The following is a 26696-nucleotide window of genomic DNA, read 5'->3' on the forward strand; positions in this document are numbered from 1 at the left end:
CAGCGCCTCTACCGTCGCCCTCCCCTCCTCTATCTGTTTAAATGAGACAGCGCTGCTCGGCTGTGCGCTCTGAGTGTGTTTCACAGAACGGGCCGCTCTGTTATGGAGGACTAACCGACTGAAAACGCCGCACAGCGCCTCTCCTGCCGCGCACCGAGGGCTCCCTCCAGGCCGGGAGGCTGTGGATTCACGCCCGCTCCCCGCACTTTGTGGACCGTCGTGCTTCTTATGGGATCGGAAGGCGCATCTCTGGCTCTCTCTGACAGGACGCGGGACTGCCTCCCTTAGAATCATTTCCCTCGGCCTTTTTCTGCGTCGCAGCATTTTGGGAGAAAACGTGATTAAACGGCCGGAAGCAGCGAGCCGATCATGGATTAATGCCCGAGTGAATTCTCATCTGAAAGGTATATTCTCACAGGGATGCTAGGAACCGAAAGGCCGTATAGGAGGATGTGTCCGATGCGAAACGTGTATACGAGTGTGGGTGTGTGTATGTGTGTGCGTGTGTGTTTGTGATGGATGGTGGTGGGTGATGGCAGCAGCATCCACACTGCAGCTCCTGTGCCCTGGCGGAGCGGAGGAGACTGCAGAGGAACGGGGCTGCTTCCAGCGGGGAAAGGGACTGGGTGTTTCGCCTCTTTGTGTACGCGGCCAGGGCCTCTGGGTGACTGACTGACTGACTGACTGCTGATCAGCCGCATCGAGCTGCGTATTATTAACAAACACAATGACGTCAGCGTCTGCCAGTGACGCGATCCTTTCCTCGACCACCTTCTAATTTATCCATATTTTTATTCCACTGAGTGATTTTCAGTGTCGATGCTCTGCAGCTCTCTCTGCTCTTGCTCAGGGCCGGACCTGCTTCCGCTCTTCTGGTCGCCTTGGAAGTTCTCGGGGTTTCTGTAGAGTTTTAAAGGCACTGAAACTGATTAGCATCACAAAACAAGCAGACAGCATGAGCGTGTAGTGACAGGCGGGGGTTCAGTTGTTCCTCAACACTGAGATATTTTTCACAGGAGCTCTTGATGGTCAGAAGTTTACTCTCTCTTCATTGGTGTGAAGCTTCTTGATATTTTGAGGGTTCCCTCTTACAGTCGTAATTAGGGAGAATATTTTGATTTCCAAAAAGAGAACACCTGAACCACTTCAATCATACTTGGTCTACACTGTAAGACTTATTATCATAATGTATTTAAAGCGTCCCTTCTCTATGTGGCTAGATTAAATAATAAATTTCAGATCGACTTTCAAAAATCATGCCTGTAAACTCATGGCACTGTGGACTGTGTCCCAACAGTTTGCAGGTCAGGTTGAGCTTGAGCCTTGTTGGTTCCTGGGTTCTTCATGAACATCCTAACAGATTTCTTTTCATCTGTAGGTGAGAATCCTCCTGGCCTTTTCCAAGTCTGACACCATTACCGGTTGTTATGCAGAATATTTATCTTGGAACTTACAGCTGTCCAGAAGAGTCTCCAAAAGACTTTCTCGACTTTTCTTGTAGTCCTTTTAAAGTTCCTCTGACTTTCATTCTCAGTACTGGTTACTAACCCAGTACTTATCCCTGGGAAACCAAAAGGAACCACCAACTTAGCGCTCCAAGTACTGTTCTAAGTCCTGGCTAGTACTTAGAACAAGTACACCCAGTACTTCTGACTAGTGCTGGGAGACTTTCTGCATGGAGTTAGCATGTTCTCCCAGTGCAGGTGTGGATTCTCTCCAGGTACTCTAACTTCCTCGTGCTGCCCAAAAACATGACAGTTAGGCTAATTGGTCTCCAAATTTTCCTTGAGTGTGTGCAGAGTTCCTTGTCCTGTGTGTCTGTTGTCCTGCTGTGAGAGGCCCAAGAGTAAAAGAAATGTAGAATAATGTAATTATAGCTCAAAAGTAAACATTGCGATTAGATGGAATTTTCTTGTTTTTGAATTCTCCTCTTTATTGAATAACTTTGGAAGTCTTAAATGATGTGAATGTGTCATTTAGCTGCACTTTTAATTGTGCAGATGGCCTTTTAGTATGCTAATATCTAATAAGAAATATCTTTTTTTTTTAAAGGGCAGAATAATGTGTTTACCAGCCACATTGAATCATTTTGTAGCACAATCAAGTTACCTTGAGTTGTTATAAAATGCTGGATATATCAAATAAGATTTGAAAAAAAAAAAATTGACTTTATTTATTGCCTTTAAAATGGGCATTTGTTGGTCCTGTGGTGGTGCAGGGGCAAAGCACGACCCACGTGTGGAGGCCTTAGTTCTCCATGTGGACGTCACAGGTTCCAGTCCTGGTCTGGTGACCTTTGCCACCTGTCTTCCTCATCTCACATTATACTTTCCTGTCTAACCACTGTCAAGTAAAGGCAGCAAGAGCCAATAAGACCTTTAAAAAAATTGGCCGAATCTCTTTAAAAACTCCTACTCTTTCTAAAACTCCATCTTCTGGAAGTTATCACAAGATCAATCTATTAGCCCTTTAATGCTGGTTTTTACCAGCATTTCACTGAGAGGTAGCTGCTACAGTTCCACCAGGTGTTTGCTAATTGCTTCTGGCTAGTCTGAAGTAGCCGAGTGTGGGAATATTGTGGCAGGGTGGCTCTGTGAGGTGGAAACTCAGCAGCTTGGAAACTCCAGCTTCCTCCTTCATCGTTGAAGGCAGCACTAGATTCCATCAGGTGTTTTGCACAACTGAATGGTTGCATGGGAGATTAAAAGATTTCTAAAACATGCACGTAAGAATCAAGGCAATTTTGACGAGGGAATGATATTATAGCATAAAGTAAAGCTCAAAAACGTCAATTTAAAATACTGCCCCTTTAAGGATCCTCACATATTTCCAAACAAAGAACTTCCAAGTTAGGGAATAGTTGAGGAGAATCGACTTCCTTTGACAGATGACTGAGTGGTGAGTCAACAGTAAATGACTTTACTAGTACTTAGCTACTCTTTACTATACAAGGCCACTTTTTCTGAAATCTAGTTTAAGCAAATTAAAACTACAATGATTATGTAAAACATTGATTGAGGGTGTAAAACAAGAATTTTTTTTAAAATACTCAGGCAGTGTTTTTCTGAGGCCGCTAGAGGAGCCTCAGAAAACATGAAGGAAGATAAGATAAAAAAGCACAAATAAAAAAAAGAAATATATTTATCAAAAAATGAAAGTAATAATTATAATAAACTTTTGGACTAGCTTCAATTACTCATCTTTGCCAGGAATCAATCGATGTGCTTTGGACATCTGATCGGGATGACTAGTGGTTCTCCTTGATTTCCCAGTGATGTCCACTGGGAGAAAACCCTGGAAGCTAAAGAACGGGCTACGTAACCCTCCTGGTTTTGAGAACCTGATGGAATCCAACAGACTGTGATAGAGAGAGGGTCACTGGCTTTGGGGATCAGAATGGCTGGGTTTCCCTTTAAGACCTGGTACATCAGATCTCAAATAATCTCTGTTATGTACTTGGACATTTTGAAAGGCTTCAAACAGTTTCCCCTCTTATAAAGTGCTTGCTTTCCTGACTTGAATCTGACTTGCAAGCAAAGTCCACAACTCTTCTAAAGTGCTGAGGTCAAGAAGCTCATTGTTAGCCTTTGTCCTTCATCACTACACCTTCACATGCTGATGTCATAACCCAATGTTTGAGTTGGTTGAAGGTAGTTGAAGATAGTTGATGGAAATTGTTCTTTTGATTAGTCCAGCCACTTTGTGCAATGAATCTATACCATTAGCAGCAAATGTGTTTTGGGCCTTCCTGGAGGTCACATTTGACAAAAATTTAGAATTTAGCAAACAAATTGCATGTAGTTCGGTCTGCCTTCTAACTGAGGTGAAGCCTTTTTTAATCTGTTGTAATCTGGCCTGGAGGAGGTTGTTCATGGTTTTTTTCAGTTCCAGAATGAACTGGTGCAGTGCTCGCTAGGTTTGGGTCCCCAGTCATCCCTGAGTCGCCTCCTTGTTGAGAACGCAACAGCTTTCCTTTTGACTGATTCTGCCAGACAGGAACATTACACTGAGTTTTTGTCTTCACTACACTACATCAGCTTCCTTTAAAATACATTTTGAAGTTTTTGTATTTGTATTCAAAGCCCTGCTCCCACTTACCTAACCACTTGAGTGTGTTTCTCTACCAGGTCCTCGACGTCAAATATTTTATATTTACTTATAATTCCATGGACAGAGTACAAACATGGGGGACTGAGATTTTTTGTTGGACTCACCTCGGTTCTAGAGTCAGCTTCCACTAGATCTTCAATTTATAACAGAACTTGGCCTTTTAAAATTAAAAATCAAATATTTTTTTCATTCAGAAACGCTTCTAAAAATCTGAAAATGTGGTGGTACTTCTGGTTTTACCCTATTTTTAATCTGCTTTTTTATGTTTCCCTTTACACATTTATTTTGTTAGCCACTTTGGTTACAGATATTGTGTATGTGTAACTGATTGATCAACTGATTAATTCCTTCGAGAACCCTTCCAGTAATGACAGCCAAAAAGCTGAGTCTTTGTCTCATCTCACCATGAAACTTTTCTCCAGAAAGTATGTGGCATGTCCATGTGGTTGACTCCAGATTTCAGTCGAACTTTAAGGTGATGGTTTTGGAAAACTAGATTTTTGGAAAACTAGATTTTCATGTCTTCCCAATTGTATTGTCATAAACTTCAACAATTACCAATCTGAGGAATGCAGTGTCTGTGATGGAGTTCCTGTTTTGTTTCCCTTTGTTATTACTGACTTCAAGATGAACTTGTGGGACATTTGGTCATGGAAAAACCAATATCTGTCTTACGTGTTTTCCATTTGCCCATATTGTCTTCTTTATGCAAAATAGAAATGACCTTATTACCATTTTCTGAGTGATGAACATGTCATTGTTAGGATGTTTCTTCTTTGACATTGAAAGTTTAATGGAGCAAAGTGGTAAACTGCTTTTATTGCTGTGCTCTCACGGCCTTCATGAGTTTAAAGAGTCCCATTCAGGTCAAAAACTACAGATTATATACACAAAATTTTACAAATAAAAAATTGTGCCGGTCAAGTAAGAAAAAAAAAAAAAAACTATTTACCTTTATGCTAATGCTATAGCTAGCAATAACTCATCACCCTGAACACACTATTCGAATGGTGAAATATGGTGGTGGGAAAATCATGCTGTGACAGGGAATATGAAAACTTTTGCATTGTGGATTGGTTGAAATTACAGTTAAAAAAAAAAAAAAACATCCAGAAGGTCAATCTATTCAGTGTCTCTATTTAGGAAAAAAATCAGTCGATGTCTGCCTCTGTGGTCATAAACGTCTGCAGGGTTGCTTGTTGCTTGCCGTAGCTCCGCCCACACACAGAGGGCAGAGCAACAGCAACCAGAGTTGTCAGAGTTGAACGCATGAGAGAAGGCCTGTCACAATAACATATTTTGCTGGACAATAAACTGTCCCAGAAAGTATTGTGATAAATTGAACAATGTAAAAATGGTTCAGTATTTTTGCATCAAGTCACTGACTCGCAGCATTCACTCCTCCTGGACCAGAGCATAGCGACAATCGCTTGTGCTGTTGACTTTGCAGCAGTCCCTCTTACCAAGCATGCATGTGGCGACAGTGAAAAGGAAAAAACCTGCAGTGTAACCAGACGGTGTCTCAGCGTGCTGGAGTACTTTCTATGTTAAAGTCAAAAGTTAGTGGCTGTGCTGCTCATTTAGTAGCTTCATCTAGGAGAGAAACATAGCTAAGCAGATTTTCAAATCTAAAAGTAATTGCTCAGGATTTATGAATTGGTGTTCTGTTAATTATAGACTGTTATTATCTTAACTACAATAGATAATTCTCTGGGAGGCCTCATATAGTATAATGTCAGATTAATTGGTTCTGAAGGATGAAGCTAAGGTCAAGGTAGACCTCTGCCATCTTTAGAATAGAGTAGAATACAACAGAATGAGTTGAATGAATGGGTGATTAACAGACTTCTGCCACACTTGGTGGCATGCTAAGGAGGTAATGCAAGCACTGGAATCAGCTGTGCTGGAGTGGGTAAACATCTAAGACATGCAGGACATGTTTGGTCTTTCAGGACCGGGGCTAGGGGCCACTGCTTCACTGTCCCTCAGAGGGGAAAGTGTAGGTGTCACAGCAGCATGGAGGCTAAAAGATTCACGGATGTATTAACAAATAGCATCAGAATAATATACTTACAGTAAGGACTGAATTATAACATAAAAATACTATTCAGTTATAAGAAACAGCAGACTCCAATCCAAGACATACATAATGTGTATTTGTGCCTTAAAAATTAGACTATATATATGATAAAGCATGCAAATACCCAGCAGATATGTAAGGACAATGATTTTTATTGGGAGCAGTGATGATTGGAGAGGCAACTCCAATCTCAGAAACATTTTCAAAAAAACAATATTTTCATTTTTACTTTTTTATACAGACAACCTGGAAGTTGTAAAAGTGGGAAATAGTATTTGCCACCTTCCATATGTCTTCTGTTTGGGCTGTTTTGTCCAACTTTAATGTAAATATTAGTAAATATTAGTAAATAAAAAATAAAAAAATCAAAATCAATACATTCTGACCCATTTCCATCTCCCTACATCAGGGGTCAGGTGCCGGGCAGGAACACAGATACATGGTGACTTTGTATTGATATCTGACAGCTGATGAGATTGAGACAGACATTCAAATACACATGACCTTTGACCCACACAAGGTGGCATAACAGACAGAACTGGCCACTTTCATGGAATTGACAGTGAGAGACGAACAAACTGAGAATTATTTTAAGTTCTTCAAACTTTTAAGGTCAGACCTGATGAGCTCTGGTACTGACTCAGTCACAGAAGAACGTTTCTCTACTCCGTAAACACACCCAGGAGCAGGCTCCATTCACATACCTACGGGATTTGTTATAGTTGTAGGTAGGCCTGTTACGATTACACATTTTTATGGATGATAAATTGTCTCTGAAATTGTTTTTGTAACTTTAAAAAAAAAAAAAAAATTAAAATAGGAACTAGGTGTCCCTTACTTATTGGTTTTGCCTTAAATTGATCATATATTTAACTTTTTTTTTCTTTTCTTAAGAAAGAACTCTCCTCCTACAAAAAATTCTGCTGAGATATTAAAAAGGTATCGAGTATTTTTCTTAGAATTCGTATGGAGTTTGAAACCTGGTAGCCACAGCTGCTGTCATGTGTTAGCCGGTGGTTACAAAACTAGGACAGTGAAAATACTTTTGCACTGCAGCGCATGCAGAGGGTGGGTGTGACTGAGGAGGCTGGTAGAGATACTCAGAGACGGAGGCAGAGGAGAACTGTGACTTCCTTATTAACACCAAGACTCATTCTTTATTTTCCCTATAAATAATTTGTATACAAACATTAAATATCACATGTCTATCTATGCCTAAAGCTGTCGGTTCAGTATTTTTTGCTCTTCAATGAAAATCTCTTCATATCCGAGTATTTTTTGTGTCATTTCTTCCTTCCTTTCTGCTGGTAGCAACCTGCTAATCGAGGCCACAGATGCTTTGTTTGCTCCTGCCTCCCACTCTGAAACAGGCCCCTGACATAACACAATAAGAGGAGCAATAAAAATTCTTGCTGTAAATGTGCATCCTGCAAAAAAAAAAAAAAAAAAAAAAAAATTGTTATGAAGCAGCCTGTAGCATGTTGTCGCCCTCAGGTCTCTTGTGGACGTACCCTGACGTTGACGGGAATGGTGTGTGTTTGCTTTAGCATTTCATGGTGCTTGCTGTAGCAGTTCTAGCTGCTGTATTATGTAATGGATGAGGCTTGTTTATGCTACAGTGGATGCAGAGCCACTGAGCAGCAGCAGCAGAGGAGGAACACAGGAATTATTCTGAGTGATAAAACAGTAAACGATGCTGGATCGTGGTCTGAGTGGAAATAAGTTGTGATAACCTTTTGTGATCACTTATATGAAGCAATTGGGTTATTGTGTAAGCGTGTGTATATGTGTCTGTGTGAGAGAGAGAAGGTCCATAGTCAGCAGGTTATGTAACGGAGCAGTGTGAGCCTATGAGCTACAGATACCATGAGGTCATAGAGAACAGGCTAGATGAGGCCAGCATTCATTTACACTATGTTGTCTTTTCACTCGGATGCTTTGTCCACCTCCACTGAAAGCGCTGAGACAAAAGACAGGCTTTGCATTCAGCAGCAAGCCGATGATTGTTTCGACCCTTTGACTCCTTTGTTTGCTGTCTGGTTTCCAGTCAAACAACAAATGTTTCTTATTAGAACCGAGGACAGACAGCTTTCACCCTCAGGTCCCTCATTCCTTCAATAATTATGTTTACAGTATCTGGCAGAAGTGCTCACATTCTGTCATGTTACAGCCACAAATTTATAGTATGTTAATCTCTCACCGGACTCAAACACTCGCCTTCATGATGCACCTTGTGTTTTTGCTGTTGACTTGATCAGTGTTGATGACTGATGTCCCTGTGTGATATCTAGTGTCAGTATTTGTCAGTAATCCATCCGACTTTCAATCCATGTAGTTTGTAACACCAAGAAATATAATAAATAAATATTCATTAAAAGTAAAACAATGAGTACATGTCTCCTGTGTTTGGCAGGGAGTTTCTCTGTGTGTACATCAACAATGAATTACTATTTGTTTTATAGTTTTAACAAATGGTGATATTTTTATATCAAAAACTGAGTTTTTATTATCTTGAAGGGGCAGTGTTATGTAAACTTGACTTTCTTGAGCTTTACATCACGTTATGTTATTGCCTCATTAAAAATACACCTAAACTGTTGCTTTGGTTCATCATGTTTGAGAAATCCTTTAATCTTCCATGGCAACCATTCAGCTGCGCAAAACACCTGGGTGGATTTAACCTCGCCTTCGAGGCTCAGCTCCTCCTCAGAGCTGCAGTTTCCAAATTTTCAAGCTTCTGCTTCACAATTTCAAGACATTAAATTACCAAGTGAATTTTCCTTTAAGTCATATTTGATATATATGAAGCTAGTGTATAACAACTGAAGGTAACATGGTTGCTTGATTATGCTGTAAAATGGCTCACTGTGCCTGGAAAGTACATAATTTTGCCGCTTTTTGACATAATTTTAAAAATGATAGCACTAAATAGTTGCTGCAGATAAATTGGTTGCACACCATGGTGTCAACGTCCTGGTCCCTGAGGTCATGTGTTGGACTGAATACAAAATGCAAAGTAAGCAACAAAAGTTGCGCATGCTAAAGTGATGCTGAACGTCCAGTTTGAATCTGGATTTTGGTGCGCTACTGGGTGTCATCATGCAGAGTGTCAGAGAGCAGCGCAGCCCAAAGACCAACATGCAGCTCTTAAAAACCAAAATGGAAATGTTTTTGATTATAAAAGCAATAGGAAAATGTGATTTCAGCAGTTCTTCTATGTGTTTTATGGAATATCTTCATTGATTAGTTACAACAGAAGGGCACCAGTGGTGCAAGGCTTTTAGAAAGAATCTCACATTGTTGTTTTTCCACTCCAGTCTATCTGGTTTATATTTTTAAGAGGGTTGAATGTCTTCTTTTTTTTTTTTTTTTACATATTTATCTAAATGACACAAATGTACAGAAAGTAGAATTCAAGAATAAACTAACAAAGCTAGACAGATTAGAACTAGCAAGAAATGAACTAACAGTGATAAAACTAAGAAATAATAAGAGAGAAAATGAACAGAACTGTAGAACATCAGCATACCCAGAAGTAAAACCATCAGACAAAGACAAAACAAGACATAGACCCTCATGGCTGTGACACACTTATGTGAAGTCCATTTTATGAGCTTTTTAGCTGTCTGCCTTTTTGTACTGCAGTTATTTTCATCAAACTTAACAAATATTTTCACAGGAAATGAAGGTAGGAGGCAGAGCTAGGACCACTTAGATCTTCCTGAGAAAAGTGCTTTTGAGTCTGAGTATGTGCCTGATAGAAAAGAAAGGCAGTGTAAAGTCAATAAGATAGCACCCAAATTTATATATTCTTTATTTTTTCCTTTTTCACTTTCATATCACATTTAGGCTGTCCAAAATTTCTTTATGTTACTTCTATAGTGTGAGTTTCTCACAGGAAGATCACCACCTCCTGCCTCACGTTCCTGTGTAAATGTAATGTTTGTTTAAAAATCCTCCCTATAAAAGACTCAAATTTAGTTGGAAAGGATTGAATGAAATATTTGGGTTTGGTGGAAGAAAAGAAGGCTAAGTATATCTAATTATTTGTGCATAGAATTTCCTTAGAGGTGAAATGTAATTCTAATACACTAATTCCAACATTACATATCTGGCTTGTGTTTAGATGGAGTAGGTAAATCTGCATCCCTAAATAAATAATGCTCCAACTCCATACTCCTTTGTGATGGGTCACAGCAAGTAGGAACAAGTCTACTTGGGGTGTTTTACAGATTCTGAAAGTGTAGATTCTAAGCCTTCCAGTGATGTCAAACACATGGAAATAAAAAACTAAATGAAGATGACATGGCCATGTGAATGTTGGCACCCTGAATTCTAAAATTCTGAGAAAATGGTGTCAAATTTGGACACTGTAACACAATTCTATCACCATTGAAGTTTTTGATATGTTCAAATGTTCCAATGGATTAGTATCACAATTCTGTGACACCCTATATATAATATTAAATATACACATGCACATCAACTTCATAATCAACACAAGAGCTCTCAAACAAACCTTCCATGACTCATTACCAACACTAACCAGTCTCATGCTACATCATGCAGACACTCATTCTGCACATATAAAGATTCAACTCCTCTTAGTATGATGAATGGCCAGATTGTCTCTAACTTATATACCTACTTTCTGACTAATTCTGCTAAAAATGATTTGACCACTTGGAGGCACTCAGAGAATGAGCATGTAAGGCACTGAGCTTTCTCCAGATCATTCAGCATGAATATAACATAAAATGATATATGTTATTCTAAATTAAAACAAGCTCAATTTCCATTTGCTTGATTTATTATTTTTCTCTTTTCTCTCTTTCTACTAAAAACTGGACGACTAAAGTCTTCAGTCTGGTGTTTTGGTCTCAACTAACCCTTTTTGTGAAGGACAATTTTGTTTAAAGATATTTCATTATTCATTTAATCTGTTTTTCATTTATTTTGGATATTTACAGTGCCTTACAGTTCTAGTGTTAACTGTTCATTAGAATTTAAGGTTTACTGATATTTCACAATGTGTTCTTGCATTATTATGCCATTATCATTATATTACTTGAAAATGGTCTCAAAACAACAATATTATTGTTTATCACCATAACTTCTGGGACAATTTATTGTCCAGCAAAATTTGTTATCGTGACAGGCCTATTGATGGCATTGCGAAAGTAACCTACTCTGTCCTGACAGACACAACTATGTGAATTTGACCATTTGTATTAACTGCCTACAGACAGAAGGCCTGACTGTATTTCCCTTTCTCCTGCAGGTTCCCAATGTTGAACATGTCCACCCCCAGTGAGCTGAAGTCTCCCTGCATGACTCGCAATGGTATGGTGAAGTTGCCCCCCAGCCAGCCCAACGGTCTGGGCAGTGCGAGTATCACCAAGGGGACGCCTGCTGCTAAGAACCGCCTATGCCAGTCCTCCTCTGTGCCCTCCATCTTGCCTCCTCCGCCGTCCTCTCTTCCTTATCATCACCATCTGCATCACTTGGACAACCCCGGGATGCCTCATACCACAGCACCTCTCTTGCCCTCTGACCTTGAGCCAGGGAAGCCTCTGGTGGGGCTCAAGCCATCTCTTCGTCAGCTTCCCCCCCTCACTTTGCCCAAACCCATACTACTGGAGCGTCAGCTGGTCCTGGATGAGAAGCTCCTCAACCGACTACTCTGGTACTTCACCACGGCAGAAAAATGTGTGCTGGCACAAGTATGCAAGACATGGCGCAAGGTGCTGTACCAGCCCAAGTTCTGGGAGGGGGTGACGCCCATCTTGCATGCCAAGGAGCTTTATAACATACTACCCAATGGGGAGAAGGAGTTTGTCAGTCTGCAGGCCTTTGCTCTGCGGGGCTTCCAGTCGTTCTGCTTAGTGGGGGTTTCGGACCTCGACATCTGTGAGTTTATCGACAACTACCCACTGTCCAAGAAGGGGGTTCGTTCTCTCAGCCTCAAGAGGTCAACCATCACAGACGCTGGTTTGGAGGTAAGCTTGTTCTTGATGTTCTCTAATAATGACATCATTGTCATTATCAGTGTTTAAACTCTTCAGTAATATTGAAACTCTTCTCAGGTATGAGTGATATCTCTCTCTCTCTCTGTATTATACACACACACACAGAGTATGTCTGTCCATCTACACAAGATCTTTGTATTCATTCCACTAATATTACATGAATTTCTATAGACTAATCCTGACCCCAACCTAAACTCAATTCACACCTCAGTCCTAAACCTGACCCCAAACTCAAAAACAGAACATCTTATGATTCCCGGGCTTTGGGCCCAATAGTAGCAGCCGGTCCCCACAACGTTGTATGTTTTAGGAAAATGGTCCTTAAAATGTAGCAAATACAAGACCACACACACTTTTATCATGCATAATTTTTTTCCTTAATTCTTCTTTTTTCTGCTGGCAGTGTCTGATCTGCTGTTTGTGAATTGTGCAGCTGTCTCATACTGACTGCACTCTGCTCTTTTTTCCAGCTGGCAGATAGATTTTTGTTTTACATTTGTTGAAAGCTAACTTAGTGTTTTCAGAAAGTATAAGGACAGATTAACCGAGATATCAAAGAAAAGATCAAAGCTCCATAGAGTGAGCCAGCCTGGGTGTAATGAAATATTGTGGTATGAGATTTTGAAAATTAGAAAGTCACAATATTATTTTGTGAAAGTGTAACCTGCCTTGCTATTGAAATGCTATCCAGTGGTGGTCAGTATGTGACTGTCTGATGAAGGAAGGCCACCTTCTTGAGTCACTGCTGAGTTTCACTGGTTTGTAGACAGAAGCTGTGTTTCCATTTGCCATAGAATTGCTCATGTTGAAATTACCTAAATAAATTAGCTTGATGGAAATACGTCAATTTGGAACAAATTCACATTTTTGATCAGAGGTTTTTGTGCTAGGATGAGGTGTTTTTTCAGCCGTACTGAAATAGATGTTTTTCGCAAAACTGAAATGGAAATTTTTTTTTTCACATCACATGATGCATCACATGTGATCAACACCAGAATGTTACTGCTGGCGAAAACCACGAAGAAGACGATATCATAGAAGGATGATGTTTTTTTTTTTTTTTTTTTTTGGGGACAATGAAGCTTCTTATAAGGAATTACTAAGCTTCCTAAACTAAAATGATATTTTTTAAACTTTTTAATGAGTCTGGCTGAAATGTGACCATTCCCACTGAAAATCTAACGCACATAGACGGATCAGTCTGAAACGGGATAATTCTGCACTGAACAGTCATTTTTAAAACACGGTTGGAGATTTATGAAACCTTTGTTTGTCAAAACCCAAAAACAAAACACTTAAATCGTTTTATTGGCTTTAATTTATCATTTGAATTAGTGGTTTAAAATCCCAGGTAATGATTTGCAAAACCTGCGTAGGGTCTCTTGGTTTTCCCAGAACGTTGGTCTCATTCTAGTGTCGTGTCCAGTGAGCTAAATGTGTTGTTAGATACTGTGTGAACTTCTTGCTATGAAAACACTTCTTTCAGATCACAGGAGCCCTACATTTTAGGGCTAGTGTAGTTTCAACTTTTAGCTGTGCTGCGTGTGAAGCAGGACTCCTGCTCATGTCAGCAGATTTTTTTTTCTTTACCAAAGCAGAAGGGCAGATGTCACTAAAATGAGTCAGCATGAATTTTTGTTCTCATAAACATTTTTATATTGCTTCATTGTTGTGATCTTTACTGTCAGATTTCATTGCAGAGAACAAAAGCACATCATGCTTTGAAAAAATCCTCTCAGATGGCTCTCCATACGTAATGTTCTAGGTTTCTATTCTAGGATAAGTGAGTGGTTGCCATGGAGAAGGCTGGATTTGTTGGCAGTGTTATCTATATATGGACATTCCTGTTTTTATGTGTTTTTCTTTTTGTCTTTTGGTGAAAAGCTTGAACTTCTGGATCATCAGATAAAATTTTCTGTAAATTATATAAATTGATTATTTCAACGTCCCTCAAAGTATCTCCCTGGTGGAGCTGAAAGGTACATTTTAGAAGGTAGATAATCTCAAATGCACTAGTGCATAAGAAATGGCATTTAGCTTTAGTGATGACACTCTGCTGAGGAAAATCAGTTGCATCCTGACTGCTCCCATAGGAAAAGCAGTCAGCAGGTGCTGTGAAAAAAAAGCAGCAGATTCAAAAATAATTGGGAAGTGAGATTTTCTTTATAACAGTTTGTTGGTCTGAAGCTTATAGGTGTGTATTAAGGACTTTATGATGACATCCAGAAGCAGCTGCTGCTCCCCTTCAGTCTAAGGAGGATTATACAGAGGAATGTTCTTGATCAGGACTCAGTATTCCTGATACTGATCAGTCATTTAGGAATAGGTGTGTGCCAACATCAGCTCCCAGTTGCAGTGCATCCAGAAATTATTCACAGCACTTCACTTTTTCCACATCTTTCTGCCTTATTCCAGATTATATTGAGAGTATATATTTCCTCAAAATTCAAACAAATACCCCCCATAATCTCAAAAAGACTGGAAGAAGTCTTTTTGTGAAAGGATAATCTCCACAGTATTCACAGCCTTTGCTTAATATGCCACCTGTGGCAGCAGTTCCAGCCTCTGGCTTTGTTGAATCTGACTGGTGGATTGCTGCAGAGATGGTTGGTCCTGCTGGAAGGTTCTCCTCTCTCCACAGAGGAACGCTGCAGCTCTGACAGAGTGGCCATCGGTTTCTTGGTCACCTCCCTGACTGAAGCCTTTCTCCCCCAGTGGCTCAGTTCAGACGGCTGGCAGCTCTGAGTCCTGCTGGTTCCAAACCATGATGCAGGCCACTGAGCGCTCTGCTTTAAGGCAGCAGAAATGTTTCTGGATCCTTCCCCACATTTGTTCATCAACATAATCCTGTCTCTGAGGTGTACAGATAATTCCTTTGATTTCATGCTTGGTGTTTGACCTCTGACCTGCACTGTCATCCGTGGTACCTTATATAGACAGGTGTGTTCTTTTCCAAATCAAGTCCAATCAACAGAATTTACCACAGGTGGACTTTACATAAGAACTCAGGAATGGTCAGTGGAAAAAGCTCAATTCTGAGTTTCATGGCAAAGGGTCGAATACTTATGTAAATTTGAGTTGTTGGTTTTCTATGTTTAGTCAAATTTGCAAAAATATCAAAAACATTTTTCCACATTGTCATTTGGTGGTTTCCAAATAGTTTGGTAGCTACAAAGCACTTCATTATTACATGGTCTTTATGCTTTATGATTGTGCTGCACTGAACTCACTCACAGCTGTGGCCATTTGTCCTGACTCTGTCTGACACTGCTAGGTAGATTCATCTTTAATAAATTCATCTTCTTTGCTTTTTTGTGGAGCAGTTCGCTGAAGTGCTTTGATAGTGTTGCCCTGTCTCTGCTGTGATTTGACGCATCTAATTAAGTCATTCATTTGCAGAAATCTTAAGAGGAATCTGAACTATAGTCAAAATTGCTGCTCTGGGCATTTTTAAGTTACTTTAGGCTAGTTATTTTATTTCAGTATATCTACAGTTTAATAATTTGCACTACTTAAATCTATGTATCGTTTATCTAAAAATCTGCTTAATATATCTTGAATTATTGTGTGATTCAAGACATCTTTAACTGGGATTATGAAAAGTCAGAACAAAAAGTGAGATATCTCAGATTTATTCTATGACTAGTCATCATTTATTTGTTGATATGTGAAATATGTGTTTCAGATAGTAATTTGTTGTAGATATCTTAAATTCATCATAATCAGCAACAACTAATAAAGACACAAATATATAATAATAATATTTTTTAAAACTACAAAATCACATAAAAAGATGATCTTATCATATTTTCAGTAATAGAAAATATTTTTTTCTTTTAGCTTAATTTAACTGAAGAAAATATATTTTAATAGTAACTAATCACTATTCTAAAGAAAAGTGATTAATCTGTATGTTGTACTGTAATGTTTTAACTGTTTCAGTATCAAAAAATCTTTGCAGAAGAAAATAAAATTGAAACTTACACAAAAATGGTAAATTTGGTGAAATTTCTACCAGTCAGAATGTATTTAGAGATATAAATACGTATATTGTGTAGTCGAAATATAATTAGAGATATCTTAATTTACTGATAGGTATTAGACCTAATACCTATTACACAAACCAGTTTCAGATATCTGGAATGTAATTATGGTGAAACCAATTGCATGTTAAAACCTCCTGTCATTTACAGACAGGTTACAGATAAATAAATACATAATCAGGACGACCTATAATAAGTTTTGCAAACATGCAACCAAACCTCTGATGAGCTTCAACCCCAGAAAGAAAGGGCTGCAGTGTTAACACTTTACTATCATTACAACCATAGAAAGAATATAGCATTTACAGTTACAGTTATGAGTTGAAGATATCCATTTTATGACATTCTTCTGCTTACATGGCTCAGCTGTGCTGCGTATCAGTGTCTCAGCCATGATGCCGGATGTGTTGACCTTTATTTTGCAGGTCATGTTGGAGCAAATGCAGGGCCTGATGCACCTGGAGCTGTCAGGCTGCAACGACTTCACAGAAGCTGGCCTGTGGTCCAGTCTCAATGCCAGGCTAACTTCCCTCAGCGTCAGTGACTGCATCAATGTGGCGGATGACGCCATCGCTGCTATTTCCCAGCTCCTGCCCAACCTATCAGAGCTGAGCCTGCAGGCCTACCACGTCACTGACACGGCCATGGCCTATTTCACAGCCAAACAGGTAGCCTGTCAAAACAAGAGCGTCACACCTCGCTGTCTGCGTTCACTTACTGTTCCCTTACTTTTTTGGGGAGGAATGAGAGAAAACAAAGCTAAACATCCCGCTCCGGCTTGGTCATTTCTCTCCTGATTAAGTTACATAACCAGAATGAAAATGTGTTCACAGGGCTACACCACCCACACTCTACGGCTCCAGTCCTGCTGGGAGATCACCAACCACGGCGTGGTAAACATGGTGCACAGCCTGCCCAACCTGACCGCCCTGAGCCTCTCAGGCTGCTCCAAGATCACAGACGACGGCGTGGAGCTGGTGGCCGAGAACCTCCGAAAGCTCCGCAGCCTGGACCTGTCCTGGTGCCCCCGGATCACAGACATGGCCCTGGAGTATATCGCCTGCGACCTGCACAAACTGGAGGAGCTGGTGCTAGACAGGTCAGGGAGTTTGGGGTCTTTTGTGCTTTTATCCACATAAAAGAAGTCAGAACCTGAACTCAAGTCAAACATGAAGACATCAGTTTTCATTTTAGTCTTTAACGAACTTTTTTTTTTTTTTTTTTTTTTTACAGGCATCTTAAGTTATATTGTAAAAAAAAAAAAGTAATTATAAACATTGTACATTGCTCTGCACAGGTATTCATGCCCCTTGATTATTGGAAAGTGCATTATTTTTTAAATATAAATCAGAAAATCTGAAAACCTGATTACCCTTTCACATTTTAAAGAGCCGGTATTCTGTAAAAAAAAAAAAAAAAAAAAAATCAACTTTTTTGAGCCGAAGCTTCCAGATAGCCAAGAAGGACCAAAGTCAACACAGCCTTCTGACTGAAAATATCTCCAATCTCAAAAACATTATGATGGCTGTTAAAAAGTAAAGTCATGTAAAAAGCAAAAAAATAAATAAATCAGTTAAATCAATTTAAACTCAAACTGTTAGCAAAGCTCTTCCAGTTGACTTGCAGTGATGATGATGTGTTGTGTTTCTCTGCAGGTGTGTGCGAATCACTGACACGGGGCTGGGCTACCTGTCCACCATGTCCTCACTAAGAAGCCTTTATCTGCGCTGGTGTTGTCAGGTAATGCAAAGCAGGAAGTGGAACAAAACAAGAAAGAAATTACAAAACGCAAAGCCGACCACTGGAGATGTTCTCAGGCCTGCATTGTGAACAGCAGCCTGTACTTACCGTGGTTACAGGGTGATAACACAACATGGTGCTACATTTGTAAACAGGACATTTGGGAAAATATGTAGGTAAAAAACTGGTAAGCATAAAAAAAGTCATTATATGGCTTTAGAGTCATAACATTGTTGTGCATTTTTCATAAGAAATTGTACAACCTGTAGATAAATGTTAGTTTATCATAACAAGCCTCCACTTATTACCATCATTATTAATTTTTATAGCCATTTATTTAGGCTATAAATAAATGGCTATTTATATATAATTCTCACAAGAATTATATAATTCTTGTAAGAATTATATAAGATAATTCTCACAAGAATTATCTTATATATGACCTCTAGTTTATTAAACAAACCCTTCTGTCTTCATTTGTTTCTTTAGTTTCATGCTAAAGAGTCACAAAGGAAAAGTTTAGATTAAAAAAAAAAAAAAGATCTTTATGTACCACTTTCAGCTTCAGTGCATCACAATGGATTCACACATCTTGGAACTTTTCCACATCTTGTCAGTTTGCTCCCACAAACTTTAATGTATTTTTACTTGAATCAAATTGGTGCATAATGACATCACTCTGAAAGGAACATCCTCATAGTGAAGCATGGTAGTGGCAGAGTTAAGCTGTGGAGATGTCTTCAGCTGGATGGAAAAGCTGGTCAGAATTGAGTCAAATTCAGATTCAAAAATACTGTATTAATCCCAAAGGGAAATTAAATGTGGTTGTAACTCATTAATTTAGATTATTCCAAGAATTATTGATCAACCTAATCAAAGTCCAGACCAAGATCATTTTATTTGTAAGAAATTGCATCTTTAATATTATGGGTTACTCTGTGTTGGTTTCCCATGAAATGTCATGAGAAGACATATTTTAACTTGTGGTTGGAATTAAATTAGGAAAGAATCAGGTTGTAGACATACTGCATGTTTCCTCTCAGCCTGGTCTTTAATCATAAAAAAAACTTTCTGTGTTTTTCAGGTGCAGGATTTTGGTCTGCAGCATTTGTTTGGAATGAGAAGCCTCCGCCTGCTGTCTCTGGCAGGTATGATTTGTTTCCCTATAAATCCCACAAAAAGGTCCTGCATGATGGAACTGTAAAGTCTAAATGTGAAATGCAATCCGTCTCATAACATACTGTTACAACACAGTGACAGTTTCAACAAATATGTATTTTTTTTTAAATAAAAGTTACACACTACAGCTTTAATCGTTGTTCCTTTTCTCGTTAAAGCTTTTGTGATCGTTTCCAAAAACTAACCTGTTAAATTATGCAGCAGATGCTGAGATCTTTTCTCACGTGAGCTGTGGTGATCCCTGCTCAGCTGCAGTAACCAGCTGATGCTGTTTGATGAGTGTTGTTGTGCATCAGGTGAGGGAGGGGCGGCTGCAGCTGGGCTGACTGTTGTCCTCTGTGCCTCCAGGCTGCCCCCTGCTGACCACCACCGGGCTGTCAGGTCTCATCCAGCTGCAGGAGCTGGAGGAACTGGAGCTGACCAACTGTCCAGGAGCCACGGCCGAGCTCTTCAAGTACTACGCCCAGCACCTGCCCCACTGCATGGTCATCGAGTAAGACGGCCCAGCCCTCATCAGACTGACCGCCGTACTCCAACCTTCCTCCTCAACCCGTCCTCGTCCTTTTCACACCGAGTTGTCCCTGCATCACTCCTCCTCTCCCCTCCCAGCCCATTCCTCACCCGCCCCCCTACGCCCCCCTCCTCAGCCATCTGAACGGACTCCCTCGCTGGCAGGCAGACTGAGAGGCAGGAAGGTCCAGGATGGGACATGCCACGCCCAGAGGCATGGCGCCCCAAGATGGTGGCGTGAAGAGCTTGGTGTGACGTCTTGTCTGACAGCAAGTTTCTTTTTCACAATCAACAGAAGGCTGTTAGTCGGAGGAGAAAGCCTCTCTGTGGACTTGGAAGGAGTTTTTTTAAAAAGGGACGCGGAGGGGAGAGTGTGCACGCCCCACATGCAACAAGGAGGGAAAGAGGAGGCTAAAGACTTTTTGTTCGATGGAGATGAAGATTTTTTTTAGCTGTTTGAACTCATAAGCTCATACACTGCAAACACACTAAAACGTATACTGTATGTAAGTAAAGCAAATATAACTCCTGAAGATCATGAGTGCTGACACGTGTCATCTCTCCTTGTAATATCCCCCTTGTTGCCCGTTTTTTTTTTTTGTTCCTCAGAAGGGATCCAAGGTTTCCTTTCCTCTCGCTCAGTTTCAGACTCTGCATTTCTGGACAGAAAACCACCAAGTAAATAAGGACGGACCATCTTAATATCTCTCTTTTTTTTTCTCCCTGCTTCTGTGTGTGAAGTGTGTGTGTCACTGACTCACAGCTTCCCATCTTCGGGATCACCTTTTACTCCCCCATTTCTGTGTCTTAACTGAAATCCAAAAAAAAAAAAAAAATCTAACAAAACAAACAAAAAAAAGAAACAAATGAGACAAATAAACATAAAAGAAGTCAAAAGAAGATCTGAAAACAACTGTTTACATCAGCTTTTTTTGTGGGGGTACGTGAGGGGTAGTTGCACGCTTATTTGACTTGTTTGGTTCTTGCAATCATCTATGGGCTCCTCTGTTTTCGTATGACGGTGACATGGGGGTGTAGAGACGCTGCAGACGGATCCGCTTCGGGACTTTCAGTGACATTTTTTTTTTTTTGCCACATCTGCACTGCAGCTACTAAACACATTCAGGTAGCAGAGGATTTTCAGTCGAAGAATTTTTTTTCACCCCCTCCAAACTTGAGGTTTGCGTTTCAATGGTTTTGATTTTTTATTTTTTTTTCTCACCTTTTTCTAATCAGAAAACACCTGATGTTAGTGTTATTTTAGAGCATTTGAACTTGTGTGGCTCTGATGCTTCTAGCACCACCGGGGGGGGGGGATGCAGTTTGCAAAGCCAGATTTCTTCAGCAGATGATACGAAGGCTCGGTGAATTCAGTGTTTATTAGAAGAACGTCTCGTCAACAGGCAGAGACTCGCTCTAGAAACCACAATCAGAGGCTGTTTTTTGTTTTTGGCATTAGGCTTTGAAGTGGTAGGAAAAACGAAGGTGAGATGGAATTTGTGTGGTATATATTTCTGTTCTGGATGTTTATGACATGGTTCTGTTACAAAGTGGATAATAGTAAAGTCGATAGTGGAATCTGGCTGTGCTGGTGTGTTCACTGACAAAACAATGAAAAACCAAAATGTTGAACACCAAGTAAGCTCCCAGAAGGAATGAACTGTAATAAATGGTAATAAACATCTAAACAGCCATCAGATATAAATGGACATCACTGATTAAGTTTCCAAACTATAAACTAAAAAGGTTTGAGAAGAAGAGTCCTCTGTTGTGAGTGATTCAATCTAAACCTTAAACTTCACACTTAAGCATGTCAGTATTCACTCTAAGACAAGGCTTCACTCGTACTTTAAAAGAAAAGTAAAGGTACAGAGAAGAATATTTGTCCTGTCTACAGTAGGGCTGAAACATTTAATCAGATTAATTGATTATTGAAGTATTTGTGATTGATTAATCGCTATCTGGCCTTTGGAGTCGTCTCAAAAAAAAGCTCATTTTCTAAAAGAACAACAAACTCAGAGCAGCAATTAAGACAAAATTACCCAAGAAAATGTAGACATTTGCATTTGGATGTTTCGGAAGCAGCAGGCGAATCTTAAAGAGACAGAGACCCAATTTCGAGGCGTTAAATTACAAAGTCAAGTTACTTTGAAGCTATATTTTATATGTAGAGCATTTTTATAACAAATGAAATTAACATAGTTACATGATTGTGCTGTGAAATGGCACTACATGATAAACACATAATACTGGCCCTTTAAGTCTTTATGCTGATTGATTCTGGTTTGATTGAGAAGCGAACTGGAAAGGCTTCTTGCGATGATAAGTGCAGACCTTAGACAGTTTATAAAATCATCTTATAAACACAGAAAATAACCTCCTACAAATGTTCTAACAACAAGGGAGTAAACCCAACATGGCTGGATAAAGAGGTTCAGGGAAAATGTGCATATAGAAGGTAGTGGTGAGTGGGGTCTCTGAGACCACCTAACTCTGACCAGTCATTCCTTGTGGGTTCTGACCACGGTGCCTAACTGTTTTAAAGAGTTAGAGTCTGAGCCAGAAGGCCCTGTTGCTGGTAACGAAACACAGCCGAGGTCATGAATCCATATCACTAAAGCTTTGAGTCTCCCAGACATTAGACATGCTCAAATATATCTGCTTCAAGGCAAAAAAGGAAAAGCAGTAACGTTTCCTGTTACTCTGGGAGTCGGCCATCTTGGTTTCTGGACGGGTCCACCGGCGCTCCTCTGTCCTCCCTGATGGAGTCAGACCAGAGTCGGGCAGCAGAGTGCTGAGCGCCGTGAAGCAGGGTGGGGGCCCAACCCCACGCATGTTTTTGCCTGGAGACAGCTAATTCTAGACGTTCAGCATCTCATTGGTGTACAGACATTTATTTATTTATTCATGTATTTATTTATTTAAATAAATGTGTGTCTTATTTTTAGAATTTATTTATTGAAAATGGCATTTTTCGACTCTTTTGTTTCAGCTTTTGCTTCAAGTGTGACCTTAATTGAGCTTATTCAATAATTGCTGTTTACTATTATTATCGTTAACAATATAATTATTATTATTATTTATGTTGTGACATTTCAGGCCCTGTTAAGCAAAATGATCTAAACTCTTGGACGCCATTGACATCATGACCAGTAACTTCAAGTTTTTAAATCTTCATAAAATACTGAAGTATATTTTCCTCTGTGCAAGTCTGTGTCGACTTTGTATTGCTGTTTGCTCCCTGCGGAATAATGGGATCTTCAGCTGTGATGTTATATTTACTGTCATTGTGCTGAATGTGGCAGCAAAAATACAGAGTGTGATATACATAAAAACTTATAATGTGTTACTTCAACCTCTGCCATGGCTGAGCAATGTTTACATTGTCTAATTTTTAGAAAAGGGGAAGATCTCTGAGGATTCTATGGAAGCTTATTACTGACAAAACTACTGGAGCAAAAAGAAACGTGGGGAAGACCCGGAGATAATCCCGCAATCTGGCTTCAGCGCAACCTTTTACTTTCAGTCCTTGGTTTATTTGGGAACTCAGTAAAGGGATAGTTCACGTTTTTTTTAGGTGCAGTTCAGACAAGATGATATGAGCAGTTAGTATCTTACCTGTAGTAGATAATCCTCTTGACAAATTCATTTGATGTGTAAATCCAGATTATATTGGTTGGGCTGACACTCATGGCTAATCCCAGAAGGGGAAAACTAAAGTGGAGTTCATAATGATTCATGGAGGATTTTAAAATCTTTTCAGGGACCACCATGATTATTTAGACTGGAACTGGACGTGGGGGGCATTGCATCACCACTGGACTTCCTGTGGGAGACAGGGAGAGCTGAACTACAGAGACCAGATCAATATAAAGCACATATACGTGATGGAACACGTTAAAATGGTTAAACTTGTTAAAATTGTTAAAATTCAGGTTTAAATGAGTTTGAGATTTTTTTAAAAATAGGAATCAAATTAATTTGCAACTTTAATTAATTCTTTTTTGTTTAAGACAACATTAGTGAATAGACATGTATGTGAACATAAACAGTCACAAAAGTTGCAACTGTGTTCGTCCATCTCTAAAATAAACAGAATGCCATGGAGTTGTTTTCATGCTCTTCTGCTTCAGGCAGTTCAGCACTGAATTGACTAAGAAAGCAGAACAAAGTTTTTTAACACCAATTATGTTCTAAACCAAATCAGTGTTTGCTGTTTGCTATGCCTTTTAATTTAACACCCTGTGGACTTTACTGAAATTATGTGCAAGCAAATACTGGAGTTGAAAAGTTCATGTCGGTAAAGCCGGTCTTAAGGCTGCATAACAAAAACTGAACTATAGCAGTTAAGCAAACAATTTTTGTTTCAGGCATTGGTTTCCTCACAGCTGGTAAACAGACTGAATTTAAAACTCTACACTAGAGTCACATTCACCCAGGATATTTATACACCAAGGCACATACTGGTAGGCAATTTGGCAGGAAGAAGCTGGAATTGAACCTACAACCTTCTGATCACAAGACAACATCTCTGCCTACAGAGCCATAGGAAGATCATTTGTGATGTGCTGCCTATTGCTGCAATTTCCAATATAAATAACAGAATGGAAACATGACAATAGTTCTAGGTTTATAAAGTACAATTGAGACTTTTTGATTGCACTGAAGGTTCACTTCATCTTGGTACCACTCTGACTAGCCATTAGCTTTAGCCTCCAGGACCATCCGATCTGGGTTCATAATAAATTAAGTCTTTTTGGGATCTATAGCAGGTCGATGGATTTATGTATTAATTGCCTACAGACCTTTCTCACAACAAAAATTCTGAATAATCCTTTGAAGGTACATATAGTAGTAAAATGTTGTGTCTTTAAGGATGACTAATATTTCTGTTTCATCGGCCCTAGCCCGTTCATCCTGTGTTCTCCAACGCTGACTCCCAGTGTGAAACACAACTGTGGGTTGTTTTTTTTCTGTGCTTTCTGTATTTTGCCTTTGATGAGCTTCCACTGAATTCACATGTCTGTTTACATATCATGAGCTCTCATGCACAGTCATTTCGTAGCTGCAAACAACTAACCTTTCTACGGAGCGTCACCCCAGGTCATTTTCTAAGACAAATCATTTCTATTACTGTCTGCAGTCTTTTTGGTCATCTGTCACTATTTTGTTACAACCCTTGTACAGCACAAGTTTAACTAAGCAGTAAAATAAAAACTGACAATTTACTGACATTGTTGAAACTGATAGATGTTTGTGTCTCTGTGTTTTGATGCTGGAGTTGAACTTACTTTGGCTAATGACCACCAGGTGGCAGTGGAGGACCTCTAAAGAAATTCAACTTTTGAATCAGGCAAACTCCAGAGCAACGTTTTTGCTGTGGAATTGCTGATAGTAAGTCACAAAATCAGATCTGTGATGTTGAATTAAACTACAAAAAGTTTAGAAAGTTGATTTGTCTGTTAGAATTAAAATGTTCTGGAGAAATGCAAGAATTTGGTTTTAAATAATAATAAAAATAAATATAGTTTACTTCCACTCATCATGAGGATGATTTCGATTGGAATCCTTTCAAAAAGATTTTTATAAAAAAGAGAACTGACTGCACAGCTTTTACAGGTTCATCTAAAAAATGCAAAAAATATGAAAAAGTTCAATATTCTTTGTCATTCGTTTAAGAAAGCAAAACTATATAAACTCAGAACAAGTAAGTCTGATGCTTCCTTTATTTCTTGTACATTTAAACGTTGCCTTACAGATAAAGCTTTGAAGCCAAACACCAGCTGTCACAGCGCCAGACCAAGATTGCAATATTTTTGTCGTTAACAGAAAAATATGCTAAATAATATTATGATTACATTTTAAATTGGTTAATAAGTAGGGGACAATTCAGACTTTGTTTAGAAAAATAAATGATTTGTGTATCCCTTTCCTGTTTGCCAAACTTAAGGAAAATATGCACATTTGATTCAGTTAAGCAGTTATTTTATTAAATCATAACTGCTTGTCATTAGTGTGACTCTTTGTGCTTCCACTTTCCCCTCAATTATAAATAAATGTGAAGGACAAAAAAATGGATCGTTCTAAACTAAAATAAATTCCGTTTCAAAACATACTAAACATATTTTTCCAAATGGAATTAATTTTCTTTCTAGAAATTTTTGTATAATATTTCTTTTATTAATTAACTACACAGCAGAGCAGGCTGCTATATTCTGCTTTGTCACCTGCGGTAACCTGAGTTGTCAGCCATGTTGGCCTCTAATGCTTTTACCAGTAAACAGAGGGCTAATTGATGTGGACACATTGGTTTGTTTTGCTGCTTCACTATTTAGCAGCCGTCAGCTGATTAACATTTTTCAGTAGAACAAAGTGTTGCCTGGTGTGGAACTTTGCAATCAGGTTAAAATTAAATTAAAAATCACTTTATTTATCCTGGAGGAAAACATGTCTTCTCGCCTCTCTTATCATCCAACTATCTTCAAAGAGTCGTTGTGGACGGTGACGCGGTGAGGAGCAAGGATCTACTTAGCAGTCAGTCCTGCAACAAATCTGAAGAGGCCTCTGACTGAAGGCTGTTAGTGTCATGACAGTCATGTCTGCTAGCAGCTCAATTTCCAGGCAGAAGAGACAATATATTGACAATATACTAACAGAACACAGTGGTTGGGCTTTAAATGAAAATAATATTCAGACCAAACTTTTTAAGTTGCTCTGAAAGATCAGTGTCGTAGCATTAGCACAGCTGGCATGTAGCATCGTTTGGCATTTCTTGTTTTTTCTGTCCCTTTGGCTCATGAGGAAGTTTCTCTGAAAACCCTTTTTATAGGCTACAGAGGGTCACAGGTGGATGCTCCAGCAGAGTTTAATGATTTGGGTAAATGAAATGGGATACTTTATCAATTTTGACACAAATGATTATCTTTGAAATAATTTATTTTTTTGTATCAATAAGATATTGATTACTCTGAGAACCCAACAAGCAACAATGGGGGTGGGGGAGAT

At 39.2% G+C, this 26696-nt stretch overlaps 1 protein-coding gene across 1 annotated transcript; it reads left to right on the top strand.

Annotated features, from left to right (window-relative positions):
* On the top strand, positions 1-24937 carry fbxl16 (F-box and leucine-rich repeat protein 16). The gene is made up of 7 exons (XM_015060375.1): positions 1-404; positions 11472-12189; positions 16688-16930; positions 17096-17361; positions 17918-18002; positions 19087-19150; positions 19530-24937. Exons 2-7 carry the CDS (start codon positions 11479-11481, stop codon positions 19676-19678), a joined length of 1518 nt encoding a protein of 505 aa, XP_014915861.1. The 5' UTR covers positions 1-404; positions 11472-11478; the 3' UTR covers positions 19679-24937.
* Positions 24938-26696: the final 1759 nt, after the last annotated feature.

The sequence above is a fragment of the Poecilia latipinna genome, unplaced genomic scaffold (genome assembly GCF_001443285.1).
Source record: "Poecilia latipinna isolate Pla-1442-1.1 unplaced genomic scaffold, P_latipinna-1.0 Scaffold1705, whole genome shotgun sequence".
In the NCBI taxonomy this organism is placed as follows: Eukaryota; Metazoa; Chordata; class Actinopteri; order Cyprinodontiformes; family Poeciliidae; genus Poecilia; species Poecilia latipinna.